At 36.9% G+C, this 20425-nt stretch overlaps 2 protein-coding genes across 2 annotated transcripts; one reads left to right on the forward strand and one right to left on the reverse strand.

Annotated features, from left to right (window-relative positions):
* Nucleotides 1–1962: 1962 nt before the first annotated feature.
* GCK72_023916 (uncharacterized protein) lies at nucleotides 1963–4746 on the reverse strand (the record flags this gene model as incomplete). Its single annotated transcript, XM_003092735.2, has 8 exons — nucleotides 1963–3027; nucleotides 3075–3220; nucleotides 3267–3405; nucleotides 3487–3792; nucleotides 3837–3985; nucleotides 4033–4129; nucleotides 4331–4585; nucleotides 4690–4746. The coding sequence occupies 8 exons, from the start codon at nucleotides 4744–4746 to the stop codon at nucleotides 1963–1965; spliced, it is 2214 nt and encodes a 737-aa protein (XP_003092783.2).
* Nucleotides 4747–6689: 1943 nt separating this feature from the next.
* Nucleotides 6690–7774, forward strand: GCK72_023917 (uncharacterized protein; the record flags this gene model as incomplete). Its single annotated transcript, XM_003092742.2, has 2 exons — nucleotides 6690–6814; nucleotides 7432–7774. The coding sequence occupies 2 exons, from the start codon at nucleotides 6690–6692 to the stop codon at nucleotides 7772–7774; spliced, it is 468 nt and encodes a 155-aa protein (XP_003092790.2).
* Nucleotides 7775–20425: the final 12651 nt, after the last annotated feature.

The following is a 20425-nucleotide window of genomic DNA, read 5'->3' on the forward strand; positions in this document are numbered from 1 at the left end:
TTACTACACATAGTGCTTTTCTTGTTACCAGCTTCCGACACCGAATATTCACGCCGAATATTCAGAAAATTGAAATATCGATTCAATACTTCGAATATCTTCAAACTCGCTCCATTTCTGAAATGAAGGCATCATGTTTGTGCAAAGTTTACTGTTTTATTGAAACTCACTAAATCAGTTCTATATTCTTTGAATAGGAGAAGTTGGTTATCCTTCTCCTCCGTGTGATTCTACATTTAACCTGAAATGTGAAAGTTAGAGAGCGAAAACGATTAATACAGCTCGAACGCACACGGAAAAATTGAGCAGGTGACTTTGAAAGCTGAACTAGTCTACAACTTTCAGTTATGCTGAAAAATTATATGAATATCTTTCTTAAAAATTCTAATAAACACTTCACTTATGTTGTGAAAGATCTGGAAAAGAACTAATTCTGAGATATAAAAAAATATCTCGGGAAAACTAAAAATATGTAGACACACTTTGCTTTAAAACTTTATGACTTATAACAAAAACTTTTGATTATTGTAATTTTGTATGGTTTCGCCTAAATGTTTTATTATAAACTTACAAAGTTTTCCGAACCTTGATTCTCCTCAAAGTGTATCTTTAAGAGTATATTGATTAGAAGTCAGTGTTATCCGTGTAATGGACAGTGGCGATTTTGGTTGTTCGTGACAAATCAATCTCCCAAAAAACATTCTAGCACTATCACACCCGCGGTTCCTCTGTCGTCTTCCAATAAAAATATTCTTTTCTCTGCATACTTGTGAACCTATGTTCTCTAAGAGGTGTCGATGTACTCTCCTTGATTTTAATGCTATTCCTTCTCACTCGCTGTCCTTTCTCCAGATATTTTCAACAACGGCCAACAATGTGCACGCCAAAGAGACGGAGGAGAAAGCGTCGTCCTCCGCGTATAAGACTAGATGGTGTCGCAACGTGCGATGCCTTTCTCCATCGCGGGTCGCGAGTTGCGAGTTGCGAGTGGCGAATGGCGAGTGTCAATGAGAGTGAAAAAAGAGACGGAGAAGAATGAAAAAAGAGGAGAAAGGTCGTGTGTCTCGGTTGTGCGTCTACGCCTTGTCCAAAATGAGGGAATTGTTTTATGTAGAGAGTCCAGAGAAACAAATAATGAAGAGAATGAACGGAGAACAGAGAAAAAATGAATAAATTTCAAATCCTCATGGAAATGGGCAGGGCCGAGTAATCCAGGAAAAACGGATAAAGAATACTCAAATACGTTCTAAGCAATGTGAAAAATCAAATAATCGATGACTCTAATGGTGATAAGAAGGAGGGAGATGAAGCTAGAGAACAATCGCTAGAAGGTTCACTGACTTATCTTTTTTATTAAATTTACTCAGGTACGCTCTTTAAAATAATTATGTTAAGTTGAAGTTCCAAAATGACTCTTGTCTACCTAATAAGTAAAAGGAATTGCACAATTGATTATGGCAAGTCAGAAAAGCCAAAAAGGACAAATCTAAGAACACATGATATATGAAAAACGATGAAACTGACCTGATTCAGCTACCAGTCATTTCTTACGAACCGGCTTCTGAGTTATCCGAAGCCATCAACAAAACAACGCCAGCTCACGATATTGTCGATCCTTCTGAAAAATAAAGTTTTCTGAAAGCTGAAAATGTTTATCCAAATAAAACAGAGCATTTGAACTCCAATATTAATACAGAACAAATAGAAATTATCATTTTATCTGAATTGCGAACAATCAGTATTGATGAGATCTCGAATCAAATGCTTGACAAAACAATTCAAATAGAACCATAACAAAAATAAGTGAAACTTGCTTGATAATTGGATAAAGTTGAACAGGAGAAAAAATCAAAGTCAACTCAAAATGAGAAAAATGTGAGAAAATTAAGAAAGTGAGTCGAACAATAATATAAACGAGAAATCGAAAGATGGAGTATGCTGCAGAATGGGACTATGTGCAAATTATCCAAGGTCAATACCGTCATCAAAAAAGTCATAATCTTCACTTTCATCTTGATCCTCTCCTGACTCCGGTATCTTTTCTTGATCTTCATCTGTTTCTTGATCATCGCTTGGCACAGATCTCTTGTCGAGTGCTTCTTGTGGAGCTGATCCTTCATTACTGGATCCGTCTTGTGCATTTTGTTCGAGTTCGTCTTCGAGAATTCCGTAGCTTCTCAGAGTTGTCTCTTCTTCATGAATTTCATCTCGTTCAACTTCATTTCCATCAGCGATTTTCTCAATAAGTTTTTGGATGACATCTCTGCATGTGGCATTGTCATCGTCTTTAATTTCGTTGAGATCATCTCCGGACTCTGAAGTTATGCCTTGATTTACATCCTCTTCTTGATCATCTCTTGGTACAGAAGTTGTATCTCCATGATATTCATATTGTTCCACATGATTTCCATCAACGATTTCCTCGACAAGTTTTTGGACGACAGCTCTGCATGTTGTTTTGTCAAGGAAATCATTGAAATCTTGAATAGCTTTTTCATTTTCCATCACACGAATGGGATGTGGAAAGTCGGAGAATCCCTTCATCATGGCTTGAATCCTAGGGCGAGAAAGGATGACAAGGCCTATTATTAACTCCCCTCTCTCCTGAGTGATAGTGACAAGAGACGAATTTGTGGCGTTGTGAAGATTCATCTCCATTTCTGGATGTACTTGCTCCTGATCGTCATAAATTTGATTTTGGTCGTCATGAACTTGATTTTGATCTTCATGAACTTGCTCTTGATATTCTTGATTTACTCTGCGGCTCGATGAAGGTCTTCTTTGCAAGTCTTCTCTTTCAAGAAATTGCATTCCTTTCTTCGTTCTTCTTTTTTTCTGCAAGCCGTCTTTTTCAAGCTTTCTCATTTTATTTTCCACTCTTCTTTTTTTCCATTCGTTCTTTTTCTTTTCAATCTCTTCGGCTCTCGATCGCTTGTTACTTTGGCTCATCTTGACTTTCATTTCGTTCTCGATCAAATCAAATAACTTCTTATTTCTGACACTTAGTTTTTTCCAATTATTGAGAATCTGTAATAATATGTGCTTTTAGACATATTCGAATGATATAAACTCACCTCTAGAATATCTTCAGCAATATTGTCTCCCAGAGAAGTTTTTTTGATTGTCTCCAGAAAATACCAAAATGTTTCGTACTCTTTCAAACCCAATTTTTTCATCGAATCAATCACACTTCTGAGCCAGTCGCTGGAGATGAGGGCATCTGCAATTTTTGGAAATTTTCTTTGTTTATTCTACGTTTTCAATACCCTTGTCTGTCTGCAGATCTCGGTGGTGGTGAAAATTCATTTGAATAAGAGCAATGAGAACCTTATTATTCGGTGAGAGAAGAGTTGGAGAATTTTGATATTTTGCATCGAGAGAGCGTTTTGTAGATTCCAAACATTTCTGAAAATAAATTTAAATGAAGTGAAACGCGATTCATCTGAACTTTGAGTGCAGAGCCAACTCTTGTTTTGAAAGTATTACCTCAATATGTTTGTTCTTTTTCTCCTTATTCTGAGTATTTTGTTCTTTGGCAAACACCTCCAATCCATATCTGAGATCATTCAAAATTCTACTGTCCACTTCATTTGATTCCAGATCCATACAAGAGAAAATGTTGAAGAGGTACTGAGCCCACGATGTTTCATCACGTGGAGGACTGGCAATTGCTTCGGTGAACTTCTTCAACAATTCATGATCCAATATGCTGTCCGCACATCGAGCGAAAGAGATTCGAGCTCTTCTCACTTCGTTCAATTGTTCCGTTCGGAGAAAATTTTCATCGTGTAGCTGAAAGTTTAATTTGTTGTGAATACAATTTGAAATTGTATTACCTTCGGGAATTTCTGAAGTACTTCTTTTTTGTTGCGGCTCAGGAGAAAGGTTGCAATTCTGTAGAGGGCCACCGTCTCCTCATCACAATCTCTCTTCTCGAAATCTGAGTAATGTTTCTGGGACAGTTTCTCGAAGTTGGTCTCCAATCCTGAAATTAAATAAACTATAATATCAATAAGAAAGTGGAAATTGTACCTGATTCATATGCACCACAAACATCAATGAGAAGGTCGATGTATGCGTGGTTCCATTCCTTAGCAGAATCGGAGCACGCATATGTGATTCCAGGATGCTGAAATTGAAAATGAGATTTCATCAACAATATTTGTTTTTGAAAATTATAATATTTCAATTTTAATAATTTTTTGCTAGTAGGATTTCCATAAAACATGTCAACGTTAGCTTTGAAAGTGTGAAAAAATTGTTCAAATTAAAGTATGAAATAGAATTAAAAATCTTATTTCTTCCTTTTCCCCAATTTTTGAAAACTCACTTTCATGCTGTTCATGATGCTTTTGAATTGTTTAAGATCCCTCTTCAAGACCTCAAACTTGTCTTCCTGTTCCGCTGTCAGATTCATGAGGTCGCAGTAATTTACACATTCTTTTCGAAATTCAAGAATTTTTGTTTCCATCATTTGCATGGCGTCGCTCAGCAAGGTTTCCATAACGGCAATAGATCCATCATTTTGTTGATGGGAGATCAGGAACACAAGGAAATCGGCCCAGTCGCCCAGGATTCCTCCCACCTAAATATCAAAATGAAGGCTTTATAGTTGAGAACAACTAGAATTCAAAATCAGAAATCAGGAGCAGCAGGCACTAATGAGCTTTTGCACAAGACATGACTTACCACTTCGTTGAAAAGAGGCAGAACAATGCTCCAGAAGATTTGACTCGTCAAATCCATATTACCTGAAAAAATCAGAATATTCCGAATTAGAATTAAAAAGGAGAAAGGAATTCGATACGAAGAAGAAGTTGAAAGTTAAAAGCGCATTAAATCTTGGAAATAAGTAATTCCACAATTCGAAGAAATTCCTGAGAACTAAATGTGACAGATTTTTTTCAGAAATTTCACAAACAACAAAAATTATTGTTTTAAAAAATACGTCATTGTTTTATGACTGTGTTAGAAGCTAGATCTGATATTCAATTTGGACATTTACTGAAGCACAAGGTCATTTTTTGTCGATATGAATTCAATCAGTCAATTGTAACGAGTTTGCACACAACTTAACAGGTTGCCAGTTGAGTCGCTGCTCATCCATAACACGGGATTACGTAGGCGACGTCCGACGAAAGATAAGGAGTTAAATTATTCGAACGAAGCTGGCTTTTATTCTATTCTTCTTGCTTTCTTTCGGTCGGCGCAGAAAAATATCGAATTCATCAAAACTAGGGAAGTTTGTTTGAGTTTCGCGCTAATTTTTCGCAAATTTTGTTGGTGCGCAATTGCTTCATATGGACTTTCTATGACCCTCTGCTGAAGCTTTTCTCATGAGTAAGTTGTTGTTTGAAAAGGAAAAGCTTTGAAACCAAACTAAAATGCGGACTTGTTTATTTTTGAATTTTTCGTAACTGTTAATTTCTACAACTCATGATTTTTTAATATTTAAACCGTGTTAAAGAAGCAAAAATTCGGGTCCAGCGGAAACGCAATCATTGAAAATGTTCTTTCAACTCTACTAAAACTGATTTCAAGCAAGTATGATGACATGATCTTCTCCGCTTTCCAAAACAACTCATCGGTGTCATTGTGTTGTTGTGATTGTAGAAACGTTTGGTATGCGCACCATAGCTATCTTAAATCTCATCCCTCTACTATGAGTTTACACTCTTTCTCATCACACACTGACACCTCTCCGGTTGTCTTTCTACAGTGGAAAGAATCACGTACAAGTACGCTGTGATCAGTCCCTCCCAGGAAGAGGCCCTTCGCGGCATGCCGCACCGGCTGCTTCTATGAACGTCTCCTCAGTTGGCATACTCTTTCAGCGACACTGTCGCCGAGTCTGTCGCGGAGTCGCCAATTGCGTAATAGAGAAGAGAAAAAGAAGGAGAAAAATGCAGCCAAAGACAAAACATATGCAAAACTGCTTCAGGTGTGATAGTTGCTCTTCACTATGGAGAACGCAGAGAAATGGAAGAGATAGCAGAGATTCTAGAAGAGAAAAGAGAAGAAATGATAATCTAGATGAAACTGGCGGGGAAATGGCTAAAGATTTGTTAAAGTTGAACGAAGAGGGATTTTGTTTGAATTTCAAAATGATAAAATAGGAAGGTGGACACCTATTTTCAAAAAACGTTGATATCGCTTTTCTGTCTAGAGATGATAAAGACAAATGTAATTTGTAAAGGAGTGGCATTACAATCTGAAAGCAGCTCGTTTCTGGAAATGCCTCACCAAAAACCTTTGATGTTTTCTTCAATAAGAAACAGGGCTAAAAAGTATTGAATTGTTATACAAAAATAATGCACAAAAAAGTTAGTGATTCTGTGGGCTTACGGTAATTGCTGGTGTCAAAAACTGAATTTTCAGATAGTGGCAATTTTCACATGGGAGAGTAACGGAACGTCTGTTCGCGGAAAGAAAAACGAGTGAACGAACAGATGTAGATAGATACACGAAGGAACAGTGCACCTCGTGACGACGCACTCTATCTTCTCGTGCATACTGTTAGAAATGAGAGAAGCAGGAGTGACCTTTGACTGCCAAGAAACACCAGCATATCGAGTAAAGCAAAACATGAGAAACCACGAACCAAAAGATACAAAATCAATGCAAGAATATGGTTGATTTTGAAAATAGTCCTAAAAGTATTTCACTAGAATAAGTATATATATAAAGAAATGACCTCAAACCCGAGGTTGTGTAACGATCATATGAATGTGAGACACAAATACTACTTATCAAAGTACATATTCTCAATTAATCAACGAATTGTTTGTGATTTACCTATGCAGTGGATGTTCTTGTAAGTTTTCAAAAATATAATATCATTCCGTATGTATAGAATTATAATAACTTCTAATCAAAACATCGTCAATCATAAAAGTGTAACCAGATTCGTTGCTCGATAGACTTTCCAGTAGACTTTAGCCGAGATTCGGCACGATCCACCCACGTTGCTTTTCTGAATCATCCACGACAATTCTGAAATTTTTTCTCACTCACTTAATTCTCATCTCTTTACACGAATGATTTCAAATATTTCATTTCACCAATGCCTCACGCCTTTTTCATCAAAGGAGCACTTTTGAGAACTTCTGAACCCCTTCTCGACTCTAATTTTTCAATGTTTTTTCTTGTGTATCAATATTCCAGTAGATTACTGATTGACTTTTTTGAGTGTATTTTGTGTCAGCAAGCATGAAATCTTTCACCTTTATTCAAAATTAAAAAATGCTTCTTCGGGTTCATCTCAATGAGGTTTGTTTTAACTACGGGCAGCTTCTTTGAGGATCTAACAGAAAATTGGGAATACTCAAATTTTCGAGTTGGCAAAGAGAAAGTTCGGCCGTCACGGCCCTCTCCTTGTTTTCACTAAAAATGAATATTTCTTCTCCTATTAGACTAGCATGTTTATTTCAGGAAAGCGCTGCAATCGACATGTAAAAAACTACTGAATTTCATTGACGAAAACTGGAAACTGAACGAAGTGCACATTCATTTGGATTATCATAAAGTCAAAGTTCGAATCCTTTCTTTTGGTGGAAAAGAAGAACTCGAGTTCACCGATAGAAAAGGAAAACTCCAAGATGACGACCAGGAATCGAATTCATCGCACAAATTTTTTCTCCAGGAAACCGCCGACAAGTTCGAGCAGACTATCCAAGACACAAAGACACAATTGGGAAAGCTGTTTATCATCTCCACTAACGAAAATGACATGGCAAAAAAAAAAACAAGAAAAACTTCTGCATCTTATTTTTGAAAGAGTCAAAAAACCTATCCACGTTGTATCTTTCAAAATTTTTGAAAAACGTGAAAGTGGGAAGTCTTACCGATTTGCGATTGGTTCAATCTTATCAAATGGACCTGCCGACTCTACCTTGACGAATATTTGTGAAAATCCACATAGAGTTGCCAGCCCTTTTCCTGAAAAAAGTAGCGACGTCTATTGCTCTTCCACTATCACTTATTTTCAACGAGTCTCTTAAAACAGGTGCTATCCCCAGCCTATGGAAGGAAGTAATCATTTCGCCATTATTCAAAAAAGGTTCTCGGAGTGACGCCTCGAATTATCGCCCGATCTCATTAACGTCGTCCGTTTGCAAGACTATGGAGAAACTAGTCAGAAATGCTATTGTTGGACATTTAAAAAGCGCCAAATTACTGGTTAACAATCAGTACGGTTTCAGAGATAAAAAGTCATGCGAATCGCAACTAATACGTTATTCTGGAGGTTTGTTATCTGATTCTTCCAGTAAGAAGCCAATTTGGGCAGTTTATGTGGATTTCAAAAAAGCCTTCGACACCGTATCTCACTCTAAACTAGTCTCAAAGCTCGGAAGTTGTGGAATAGCCGGGAACCTACTTAATTGGCTTGAGTCCTTCTTAACAGGGAGATCTCAAAAAGTAATGGTTAACAAAACAATGTCTAAACCTATGGCAGTAAGCTCAGGTGTGCCTCAAGGATCTGTTCTTGGGCCGCTTCTTTTCTTGATATTCATCAATGATATTGGAGACAAATATATATCGAATTATTTATTATACGCTGATGATCTCAAACTTTACGGAACTGATGAAACTACTTTACAGTCAGACCTTTTCAAACTTGAAAGCTGGTGTAAAACATGGCAGATGTCTGTGGCTCCTAATAAATGCGAAGTCATTAAATTCTCGTTGAGTAAACGTAAAAGCAGTTATATCCATGTCTCCAGTAAATTTACTCTAAACGGTCTATCACTTCCTACTACCTCAACTATCCGTGATCTTGGAGTATATTTCTCGCAAGATCTGACGTTCTCAAGACACATAGAGATAACTATCAGGAAGTGCCACTTACGTATCAACATGCTTTTTAGAATTCTCACACATTCCAGCTTTGAAGTTATTTTGAAATGCTTCCTAATTTATGTTCGGCCAATAATCGAGTATGGCACCGTTGTGTTCTCACCTATAACAAAAGTTATGATTCGGAAGCTGGAATCGCTCCAGAAATCATTTTTATATCGATGTTACAAAAAGTTCAATATGAGCTACATTTCGTATTTTGATTGTCTGGAAACCTGGAAGTTGGAATCACTGGAATATAGGAGACTTATTAATGACCTTCTGTGCATATACAAATCCCTCATATCTAAGGAGATATGCACTTATGATAACCTTCGTACGTACTATCCCGATGTCGCCAACTTACGTAGGCACAAATATTACATTCGGTGCGCCTTAAAGAATACATCCAATCAACGTTCACAATTCATTGGAAATCGTACATTAAATTGCTGGAATGAACTTCCTGAACATGTTTTCCCTGTTAACATTTCTTCCCGGTGTTTTAAATCTAATATTGCCAAACTAAATCTTACTAAATATCTTACCCTCAATACCCATACCATCTAATTCTGTGACCCGGTCTAATTTAAATCTCACTCAACTCCTCTTCTGAATGTAACGTGTCAGTGACTTGTTCCTTCGTTTCAAATAAATAAATTAATATCCACATTTTGTGCACTTCCAAACATTTTATGTAATTGGTTGTGTTTTGAATACTCAAAAAAAAACGAAGAAGGAAACAAAACTCAACTTTGAACTGAAAGAAAATTGTATATCTTTTTCCGATTCACGTTTCAAATAATGTTTCAGAACCAAATGCTATTTTTATCAGCTTCGAAGTTACTTTTTCTTTTTGTTTCACAACACGTTATTGAAAATTATGTCTCTGTGCTTTTATCACGATCGCTCCCGTTCTTATCTGCTTGAAAAGTGAAATTTTAAAAAAGAAGTTTCAAAGAATGTCAGTAGGTTAGAATGATCATAAATTGAATGGTTATCTACCTTGTGTTGTTATTGTGTTGTTAATACTAGTTGGCCAGAAATGAATTCACAGTGCAGCAAAGTTTGAAATATTGCAGAAGACAACCAGATATTTTCGATTCGTCACATTTGTCTCATAATACATGTTTTTGATAAAGACTAATTAGATAAAAGAACATAAATTTTTCCTCCAGCAACGACAAGAAAAATTTCAACATGTGAATTTATGGAAAAAAAGAAAAACCGTACTGATATTGAATTTCTCGAAATCCATGTATATTCTTCGGATTGCCTTGTATTTGAGAAAAGTAAAGTTGGGAAATCTGATCAAACTGGAATTTTACTATTTCCCAAAAAGAAAACCTTGAGTTCAAACTTGACAAACATACCTTGTAGTTTTTTATGAAGCTTTTGTCCAACAGTTCCAGAGCAGAGCTGAGCAAACTGTTTGTTTGGTTTTTTCAATTGTTTGAAAGTTGCAACGATTATGAAAAGAGTTATTTAATTAAAGTGAACAAGACTCCAAAAAAACTCAATTTGCTTGGTACTATCTATTGTTTTGGTCTTATTTTCCAGATTCAGTTCAAGTACATTTCGGCTTTCAGACTTTCCGATTAATGAATGAATTTACGATCAATGAATGAATTCATCATATTTCTAATAAGTGAGCCGATGATTGAAGCCGTCAGACATTTGTCTCTTAACTATTTGGTCTTGAGAGTTAACACAAACCCCACAAAAGAGTTTTTTGAATCTCTCATCACTTTTACTCACATGAAGTTAGTTATAACCCAAAGCTATTCAGTGGAACGAGAATCTAACCGTTTATATCAATCTTCAGTAAAAATTACTAGTTTCATTGCAGAACCTGATGAGAAAGAGAATTCTTCGTGCGAGAGCATCCGTACGATACATTATGCTAGACTTTTCCTTTAGTGTCCAATCGTTATGTATCAAAATTTCAATATTTTTGAGATACAATTTAGTTTTAATTTCTACCATGTCCTCTTCGGCAATGTTTATTTTTCTTTCCGCATAAACTGTTGTTCTTCCAAAAAGGGCGAATGCCCGCTCTGTGTTTTCTTTCAGTTTCAACCTCTCCAGTGAGTGAACGCTATCTTTCCCAACACTCACGCTCACTTCTCTCTAGCTATTTTTCAACGAAAGGATTCAACACATACTGGTGTGCGAGTGTCTCTGCCTCTACGAAAGATGGGCCGAGCGGCCCGGCGTCGCAGTTGTCTGCTACCTCCTCAGTCAACATACACTTTTAACGTCAATGTCCTCGTTCGTTGTTCTCAATGAAAAGAAGAGAGAGAGAGGCAGACGACGAGAGCGACAAGAAGAGAGAGAGCGTGAGCGGTGATGAATGAGTCGGAGAGTGCGTGTTTCTGTCGCTCTCTTCTGTCGTTGAAAGGGAAAACCGAATGAAATATGTAGAGACGAAAAGACGCAAAAGACAGAGAGAGTCAGTGTGTGACGGCCCTCATGCACCCGAAAGCGATGACTTGTTCCTCACTGAAGAGACCGCAGAGTGACAAGAGAAGAAAGTAGAGAGTGTAGCAGCACGAGAGAACACAATTCTACATATTCGAAAGGTGGAGAAGAGAAGAAAAATTGAAATTAGAAAATCAGTGATACGGGGATTTGATAACAGTAAGGAAAGCAGTTCAAGTATTCAAACAACACGCACATGGAAACTATCACAGAATTTCAGAAAGTTTGCGTTAATGATATGAAGGACTCCTTTTTTGAATGGGAATACAGTACCCTCAATGTCCCTCAAAACGTGAAAGTATCAATCAAATTAGTACATCTTAGTCTTCAAAATATATTTGTGTTGAGAGTGAAACAAATATTATGCCGATTTAATAGGAATCTAGGAATGAATTTCAAAAAAGTAATCTACTCTATTGTAGAGGCAACCAAAACTTTAATTGATGGTTGAACACAACATAGATTATTGTTATTAATTAATCATAGAAAAAATATCTCCAGTATTGAAAATAAAAATTTCACTCTCAAGACATTATTTTTAGCAATACACTTACTAAGATCATGCTGTATAGATGGAACTTATAGTTTCGTGTATGGACCATCACTCCTTTTACATTCCTAATTTTTGACGTTCCCGATACATTGACATACCTAATCCATGGAATTGACAATCCTAATTGTTCAAACTTTTTATGAGAAAAAGTGTAATGTTAAGTTATGACATGTCAGTTTTTAAATTCGAATGTATTCACTGGTTTCTTATCGTTAAGATCACCGAACTGTGTGTGGGGCAAAAATATCTGGTTTTTACTCTCCCAAAATCTCCGGGAGTTTACCAGTTTTCTTTGAAAATATGATATTTTTCAAACCAAATACATGACAGAGCTGAGGCGTTTTTTTATACATCACCGTCTAATGTAATGTTAATGATCTAATTGTCTTTTTCGCTATAGTCCAAAATGTTTGTGACAAATTTCTAGTCGTGAAAGGCAATTGTCAATGTTGATTAAAGAATTTCTGACTTTCACTGAAATCAACATACCAAGTTGTTTGTGAAAAGTGTAGGGAAAAAGATTTTTCTCACACAATTCAGAAATTGACATCCAGTATCGTAAACTCATTTTTCATTGCTGAAAATCATTATAACTGAAGAAGTTACTTTTGTTTTAACCCGACTTTGATCGAAATCCTTTTCATTCGACATCATGATATTCTTCACTCTAATACAATAACAGAAAATCACTGAACTGGAAGACCTCGTAGTAAGATTTTTATCATTATCTTGTTATCTAACTAATGCACATGTGAATGATATGCTTCAATAAATTTTATTCTTCAACAAGTAAACATGTCGTCATGGTGACATTTGCAGTAGTTCAAACACATTTTTGTTTGGTGAATAGTTCGATTCATATAGAATACTGTTTCAGATAAAACATGAGGTTTTCTTCAATTTTAATTAGATAAATTTAATATTCTAGCCAACTAGCAAGACTTACCTTTGTAAAAGTATGCAAAGTATGATCTGAAGTCGGTTGGTAGCTTTAATAACAACGGGTATGTTCTGTATTTAAGCTTATAACCGACTTCAACTCATCAATGCATGTGGTCAAAAATAAGGAAATTCAATGGTAGGGTCAGACAATTCGACTGCATAGTGTAGAAATGAATTGTGCTCCATACCGACGAGCAGTACTAACACATTGATAAGACAGTGTGCCACCACTAGCCGCGGCATCCCATTATCAGAAGAGTATGAGGAGGCGCGAGGTGTTGAGGCACGACGTGTTAGAGGGAGAAAACCGACTCATCGAAAATGATTTCCATTTCTGCTTCAACAGCTATTTTATACTCAATGAGGGCGTGACCAAGGTAGTTACGGTTGAGACAAAGAAACTTCTGGATTGAATGAAATCGGTATGGATTATGAGGAAAACTTTGCAGGGTGAATAGAAAAAGTACCATTTATTCGATAAGTGCACACTTCATAGAAAATATGTATATATATTCAATTATTTGACTTTCGGGAATTCAAACGATAGATGTTTCAAGCATAATTAATTTGAACTTGCCTCACGAAACATCAAATGAGTCGGTATTTGTATTGTTTTAAATAATTCATCCAGATATGTCAATTACACCATCTCATTCTTTATACCCATAACGAAAAAGATTCCAAGAGCTAGCTCCCACAGTTATATGTTTTCACGTATTGTTTTTAAGTGTTTTCTCATAATATCAAGAGTAACTACTAATCCTATTGTACTCTACAAGATTATCAACAAAACGTGTTTGATGCGAAAAGTGCAAATTTCGAGTTTTATGTGTCAGAACTTGTCATCACCGACACATGATCTATTGGTCCAGATAATCAGACGGAAAAATAATCCTAAATTAGTTTTAAATCCTAAATCTCTGCTATTCGTTCCGTTTCCATCAAGTGTATAATGCCCTTTCTGCTTCTGTTCCATAACCAATTGCACATTCACATTTCCATGATCCGGATTACATATCTGCTTCCTCCCGAATGAGGTGGATTGCGTGTCGTGCTCATATCCCCGCCCATTTTTCGGTTCATGCTTTTGTCCATGCTATCCTTTTCATTCATATTCTTTCTATTCTTGTTCTAATCTTCATATTAGTACTCGTGTGCTCACAACACAATGGAAGTATGTATTTTCACTTTGCTCTAATCAGCATTTTGCTAAGTGAATTCACATGCTTCGATTGTTTTGTTTGGAGCATCAATTTCTTTTTGAACCCTAAGGTAAACCAAGAACTTCTCCGTAAAATGGGAAGATCATCTAAAACATTTCAGAACATAATCACACAAACTACAACCCAAAGTTAACATTCTTGAATCGTTCAAACCAGTTCAGTTTCACAACATAAAACTAAACTGCCCTACTTACGTTTCACTGATAATGAGAATAACCTTGTTACCTGACTGAATTGGCGCAGGGCAGGGCGCCTGATTTTTACAAAATTTGATAACACTGTTCGCGGGTTTTCAAGGAAAACTATGATCAAAACTATTAATTTGAAGTATCAAATTTCACTGATAAGCACGATTACGGGAAAATGGTTAAACCACGTTTTAATCGATCGGAGGGAGGATCGTGTTGAAAACTGATAGCGGGTTTATCGTAAAGGCGCCGCAAAAAGTTCACCAGGTTTTGATTCGGTTTAAAAAAGGACAAATTCATAATTGGATTTGATGGCTACCGTTATCAATTCAAAACGTTGGATATACTAATAATGGAAAGTGAGGCATGTGTGGTACTAGCTTCATAATGTTTTTTAGCTCCTTGCATGTTGGGTCTGCTAGTGAATCAAGGAAACGATGACATCTTACTAAACACAAAAAAATAAAAGAAGAAACCCTTTAAATAAATATATTTCCTAAATACTATAAAAACGTATTATTGATCCATCAAAGTTATACAAGTCTATGTTTTGGATTTTTGAATATCCTCGACTTTTAGAAACAGGTTGGAACGTAGCTTCAATAAACTGAATTATAGATCATTTAGTTTTAATCACAAACGGTCAAAAGAGGTTGCACAGTCACTATTTAGTCACAAATGGTTATCGAACATTTTTCCCTCATATTATTTTAGTAACAAACTCGTTGGTATTCCATTCAAATTTCAAAAAATCAGATACGATTTCACGGTTGTAACCCGCGCGGCGTCCCTCAGACATTAGTCATTTTGACCTCACACGGACAGTTTTCGAAACATTTTCTTCGCGTTAGGTCATTTCTCGAAGTACTCTAAATTTCTCTGTCAATCATTTTACTGGCGACAACCACTGAGAAGTGATTTTAAAATTTGAAAGAAAATGTGTCTCATTTTTCAAATTGTCTAAGGTGCTGTCTATCAGCATGAAAACGTCGCCGTCTCTTCTCCCATTGTCTTCAATGGGAGTGACGATATAAAATTTGGAGGTATTCTAGTTTCATCGAGTGTGTAAATTCTATTTTCAGCAGATCATTCTCATTAAACGAAAAAGGTCATATTACGTTGTAGCATACGAACGAGAGATTTGCCGTTACTAATCATTTTGCCGCATCGGAAGAGCACCTGTTCGTTCATCATAATTAGACCTTTGATCCGTTCTAGGTTATGGGAAAGCAGAAGGTGGCATTAGATTAATTAGAGCTTCGGGTCCCTCTCCGTACATCAGAATAATAAATGCGTTGAGAATTCAAAATTCGAGTTTCAAGATGACACCAACTAAATTATATACCCGAATTCTTCGAGTCCCTACTACAAATTTTCATACACATTGGTGTGAACAAGAAACACTTAGCAGTCCGAAAAACAATGTAGCATCTGAGAAGTAACCAACCATTAGTGCGATATCTTTTCTCACCCACCTGCTGAGCTAAACGTTCCCATTCAGTATTTGCACTACTACAGGTGTATTCTCACCTCTAAGTCGACGGTATGAGAATTGTAAAGTCTCCCAAGAAGTTCAGTCTGAGTCATCACATCTCCTTTGTCTCCATAGTACAACCATATTCTTCTAAATTCCAACAGTGCAGTGATCTCTATTGTAATGTGATATATTTGAACATTCATCACTGTGATAATGGGTTCTCTTTTCTTCCCTTATCATTGTCATCCATCACAAAAAAAGTGTGTTGCTGCAAAAAGGAATGTATCGCAAAACGTTCAAAGCGCCCCATGGTGATGAGTGTTTTGTTGAATGTTGAGGAGTGTCCCTCACTTCGATTTATCACCCTTTGTTCCCTTTGTCGGTAGTTTATTGACTCACAAAAAACTGTGTTTACGAATAAATTCATTGCTTTTGACTGATAACGGTTTCGCTTTGATCTTCATAGGTTTATGAATATCGTTATTGCTGTGAAATGTGAATACACTCCATTTTTTGGAACGGAAAATCCATCTCTTTAAATCTGAGGGACCAAATAACTATTCGCATCCAAAATTTTCAACACAGCTGAACAGCAGATTTAGCACGGTGCCGTTTAATATAGCATCTCCGCATTCCATTGGTTTTAATTCCGGATACTCAAGAATCTTGAAAGTTTTTGACTGAATTTCTTTATGAATTCTTCTGTTTTTTTTCAAATTTGGTGTATTTTTTCTGAAATGCTTCTTCTGAAAACCAGTAATTAAAAAATGTTGAGTTGGTCAACAAAAATGACAAGAGCTTGAAGGTGTACACATCTGGACTGCCATTTCTTGCCAGCATGCTATCCTATCAGCTGGGAAAGAGACGGAAGTCCAAACGTGCCGACCTTTTCCAGCGTCTTCGGTCACGAAACTTACCTCGAAGAAAGGTAGCACCGCCACACATGTAGACTGCCTTGTCTTGCCAGCGTAATTAGTAGTTTCGCTGGGAAAGATGAGGAAGCCCATATGTGTGGCGGGCTGGGTAGGCAGATGCCGTGAATATAAGCAGGAGCACAGTGAAAAGGGGGAAGGAATACTTGGATTAATCAGGAAATTGGTCTCCGCATACAACTGAACTGCCTACATCTTGCCAGCAATTTTTCATTCGATAGCTGAGGCTTGACGTGGAAGCTCAGTCGTTTGAGGGACCTCTCGCTGGAATAGAGAAATGTGGAATGAAACAAGGCAACTGTCGGCCGACCGTGTTGGCAATGAAGGGGCGGAGTCTAGAGGGGATAGATGGCGTGGACGAATCTCTCTTTTTCTCTTGTGCGCACTCTCTCTGAAAGGCAATGGGAGGTGGGAAGGAAATGCGAGTACTTTCGTTAGCAACAAGTGCAAACGGACCGTTGGACCTTCTCAGAGTAGTAAGAAGGCAAGGTAAACAGTACCCATATTCTCAAATACGGGGAGAATACGCAAAAAAGACAGGAGAAGTAAAAAGCGACGTCGTAAATGAGCGATGATGACGTGGGCAAACAAAACGTCTCTCATTCTGCGTCTTCACGTTTTTTCTGATGACTTGCACTAACTCAAACGAAAGGTGCTTGGGGGCAACCTAGAAGGAATTGTGAAGAAAAAGGCAAAAATAGGACCTCCCCGTGTACCGAGAACCGGTAGAAAAAGAGAAGACGAAAGTACATGAGGCGCCAAAAAAGAGGGTTACCTTGAACGGGGTCGCAACATTCAAAATTGAAATCAAGGCAGCCCCCCATGCCTTCTCAAAACTGTCTTTGTCTTCTTTTCTTCTTTTGACACATACAGCCGCAGATTTTATCAAAATGGTTTTTGCAATGGAGAAGACACACTTCAAATAGGATAATGTTTCCAACCTGACCGACGGAGTAGACAGGCGACTTTTGAATATCGGCAGAAGACTCGGGCAGAAATAACTTCAAAGCGAAAATTCTGGATTCAAATACAAAAGAAATACAAAACGAAATGCACGGAACGCCAGATTTCTCTCTACTTTTCTCTAGTAAAAGGTCACATATTGTTGACTAAGAATTTATCCACTGTTGATCTTACCTTCTGGGAAAAAGATTAAACAAGTAATTACTGTAGACGTCTGTTGAGATGACAGAACAAAGGTCTTCATTAATCATCGTGACAACCAAAAACGTCTGGGTGCATAGGGTAGACAATAACATCTGTCGAAAATCGAAATAAGATGTTACAAGACAGCGTTTTTTGTGCGAATGAGGAGTTGATCATCATCTGTCACATCTTAAAATGAGTTGTAAATTCTCAGGTTCTCACAAAGCCTTTCATATAACGAATCTAACTTCTTGCTACTCAAAATGTGAAAACCAGGCGAGCATAATCGAAAAGGTTCTTCTGCGTTTATTTCCTCGTGATTTCCTGAACGTTCATATAACTGCACAATTTCCTGTATATAAAGGTTCAACTTCCAAAGATCATTTGCTTCTTGGTTTGCAGAACACCAGTAAGGTACAAAAATCAGAGTTACCATGACAGAGGCATATGTAATCATTTATAATTATTAATATTACAATAATATGGTGATTGACTGATTTGGTAATCAGAAAGATCAGCGATCATGAATACTAATATTGTATGAATTAACAATAGTGTTCAAAAGTTCAGAAGCGGAGCATATGGTGAATGGAATTCAGAAAAATAATTTTTTGAACATGCAGAAAGTTGCAAACCTCGGAAAAATCTGTTGAAAAGTGGATATGACTTCGAGAAACACATTTCTTCCTGTTGTGTCGGCCCCTCTTTTCATCGATGAATAAAAACACGGATTATATATGGAACATGTTGAAGAACAAAGCGAATACAAAGTTGTGAATGAATAATATTTTGTTAAGACTACGACATCACCCAAATTGAACCAGATTCATATGAATTGGTGTCTGCGACACTTTGGGAAACAAACTTTTGGATACTCTTTACAAACAAAAGATTTCTGCCTGTGCTCAAATAAATGGACTTGAAGAACGAGAGAAGTATTCATGCAGAATCGTTGCCAAAAAAGTCTTTATGAGACAGGATCCAAGAATAAATTTTTATAAAGTTATGTTATAAGTTCTTTGTGAGAAACGACTTCAGAGGAATAGGTGTATGATGAAGATCGGGTAGAATCGTATTTTTCAGAAAAAAAACTTTCCTGAGGCTCTGTAAGTGGAATTTTGTGGGAGTATCGACACTTTTCAGGCCATTTCCTTGTTAATTCTCAGCTGAATCAGTTCACGAAATTGTCACTGTCTTACCCGAAGTGGTACTCCTTCATTTTTTTAGTTAAAAATTAACACTGTTTCATGGATTTTTTTTTTGCAAAAAACTGGAGTTCTTTGAAAGATTATAATATAATTTGATGGTCAAACGATTTGATGTTCACCTCTGCTATTTTTTAAAAGAATCAACTTGCATTCCCCACATTTTTTTTACATTTCACTCTTTCGTTCAACGCGTTTTATGAATTTTCAGTTCTTGCTAGTTTCGACCTGAAACCTGTACTATTCATAATTTATGCCCGAGGTTGTTTGCAATAGGTCAGTGTCAGCCAGTCAATAACACTTTTTCTCCAAATACTGAAAATTTTGGAAAGGATGCTTTTCCCATATCCACTGAAGATGCCAAACTATGACGTCATCTTGTTGCAACATCCTGGTCTAGGCCGAAATTCCTCCAGTGTCTAGTTAGTTACGTATTCAGTTACTCTGAATAGTGTCTTACCAACACTTTGAGTCCAAAACTTTATCTGGAATTATTACAAAATTTGAGAAAACTTACCTTTCGAACTAATGCTTTCAAAAAACTGAACGGCATGAACTCAGGGAGCTAGTAATATGTCTGCTACCTGTAGTTTTTGCCGTTCAGTCTCCAAAACATTGCAAGAAATAAATCAGCAATAAATTTTCAGCCAGAAAACGTCGTATGATGCAAAGAAGCGTTTCACTCTGTAATGTTTGACGCGAGTTTACCAAGTGGTATGGAGCGGAGTACGCTTCCGCAGCAGCCGCGTCGCGGCGCGTGTGTTCGAATTGTGTCTGACGCCCTAACTGGCGCCCATGCTATTTCATTTTGCTCCGCTCCCCTCGCCTTTCGGACGCTGGGCGCCTCGTTGACACACAAAGTGTATAGTGGGAGAAAAAAAGGAAGGATGTTTTCGATGAGGTCTATTCATTATTTTTGAAGAGACAAACTCAACTTCGAAACGAAAAATCGAAAAAGACGGAAGGAAGATAACAAAAAAAAATAGAGCGCCTGTTCGTATAGTCGAGTTGGATATTATAAGATAGGTAGTTTTAAAATCTACGAGGAATTTTTGAACTTTTTCCAAGAGCATTTGTACAAATAGGATTTCAAATTTCAGAGACTGCTAAAACTGTTCTGTAACAGATATGTTCGAACGTTTTGAGCATAATTCTAGACTTTTCAGAATTCATTGCAGAACATGATATAATCGAAATTCAATTTGATTTTCTGTAAATGTCTCAATTCGTTTTTGTGTACTTGTTTCTGAATACTATAATACAATTCATGTATGGGAACCGGAATTGATCAAATTTATCGATGATAACATTGTACTCGAGTTTTCATAGTTTTTTATCTGAAAAAAGGGCTGCTATCAAAATTGATCACGTATGGCACCACCTCCTTCATTGCCGTGCTTATCGGAAAAACAGTTCCGACTATAATTCAATAGTTTTACATCG

This window comes from Caenorhabditis remanei, chromosome X (assembly GCF_010183535.1).
Source record: "Caenorhabditis remanei strain PX506 chromosome X, whole genome shotgun sequence".
Lineage (NCBI taxonomy): Eukaryota > Metazoa > Nematoda > Chromadorea > Rhabditida > Rhabditidae > Caenorhabditis > Caenorhabditis remanei.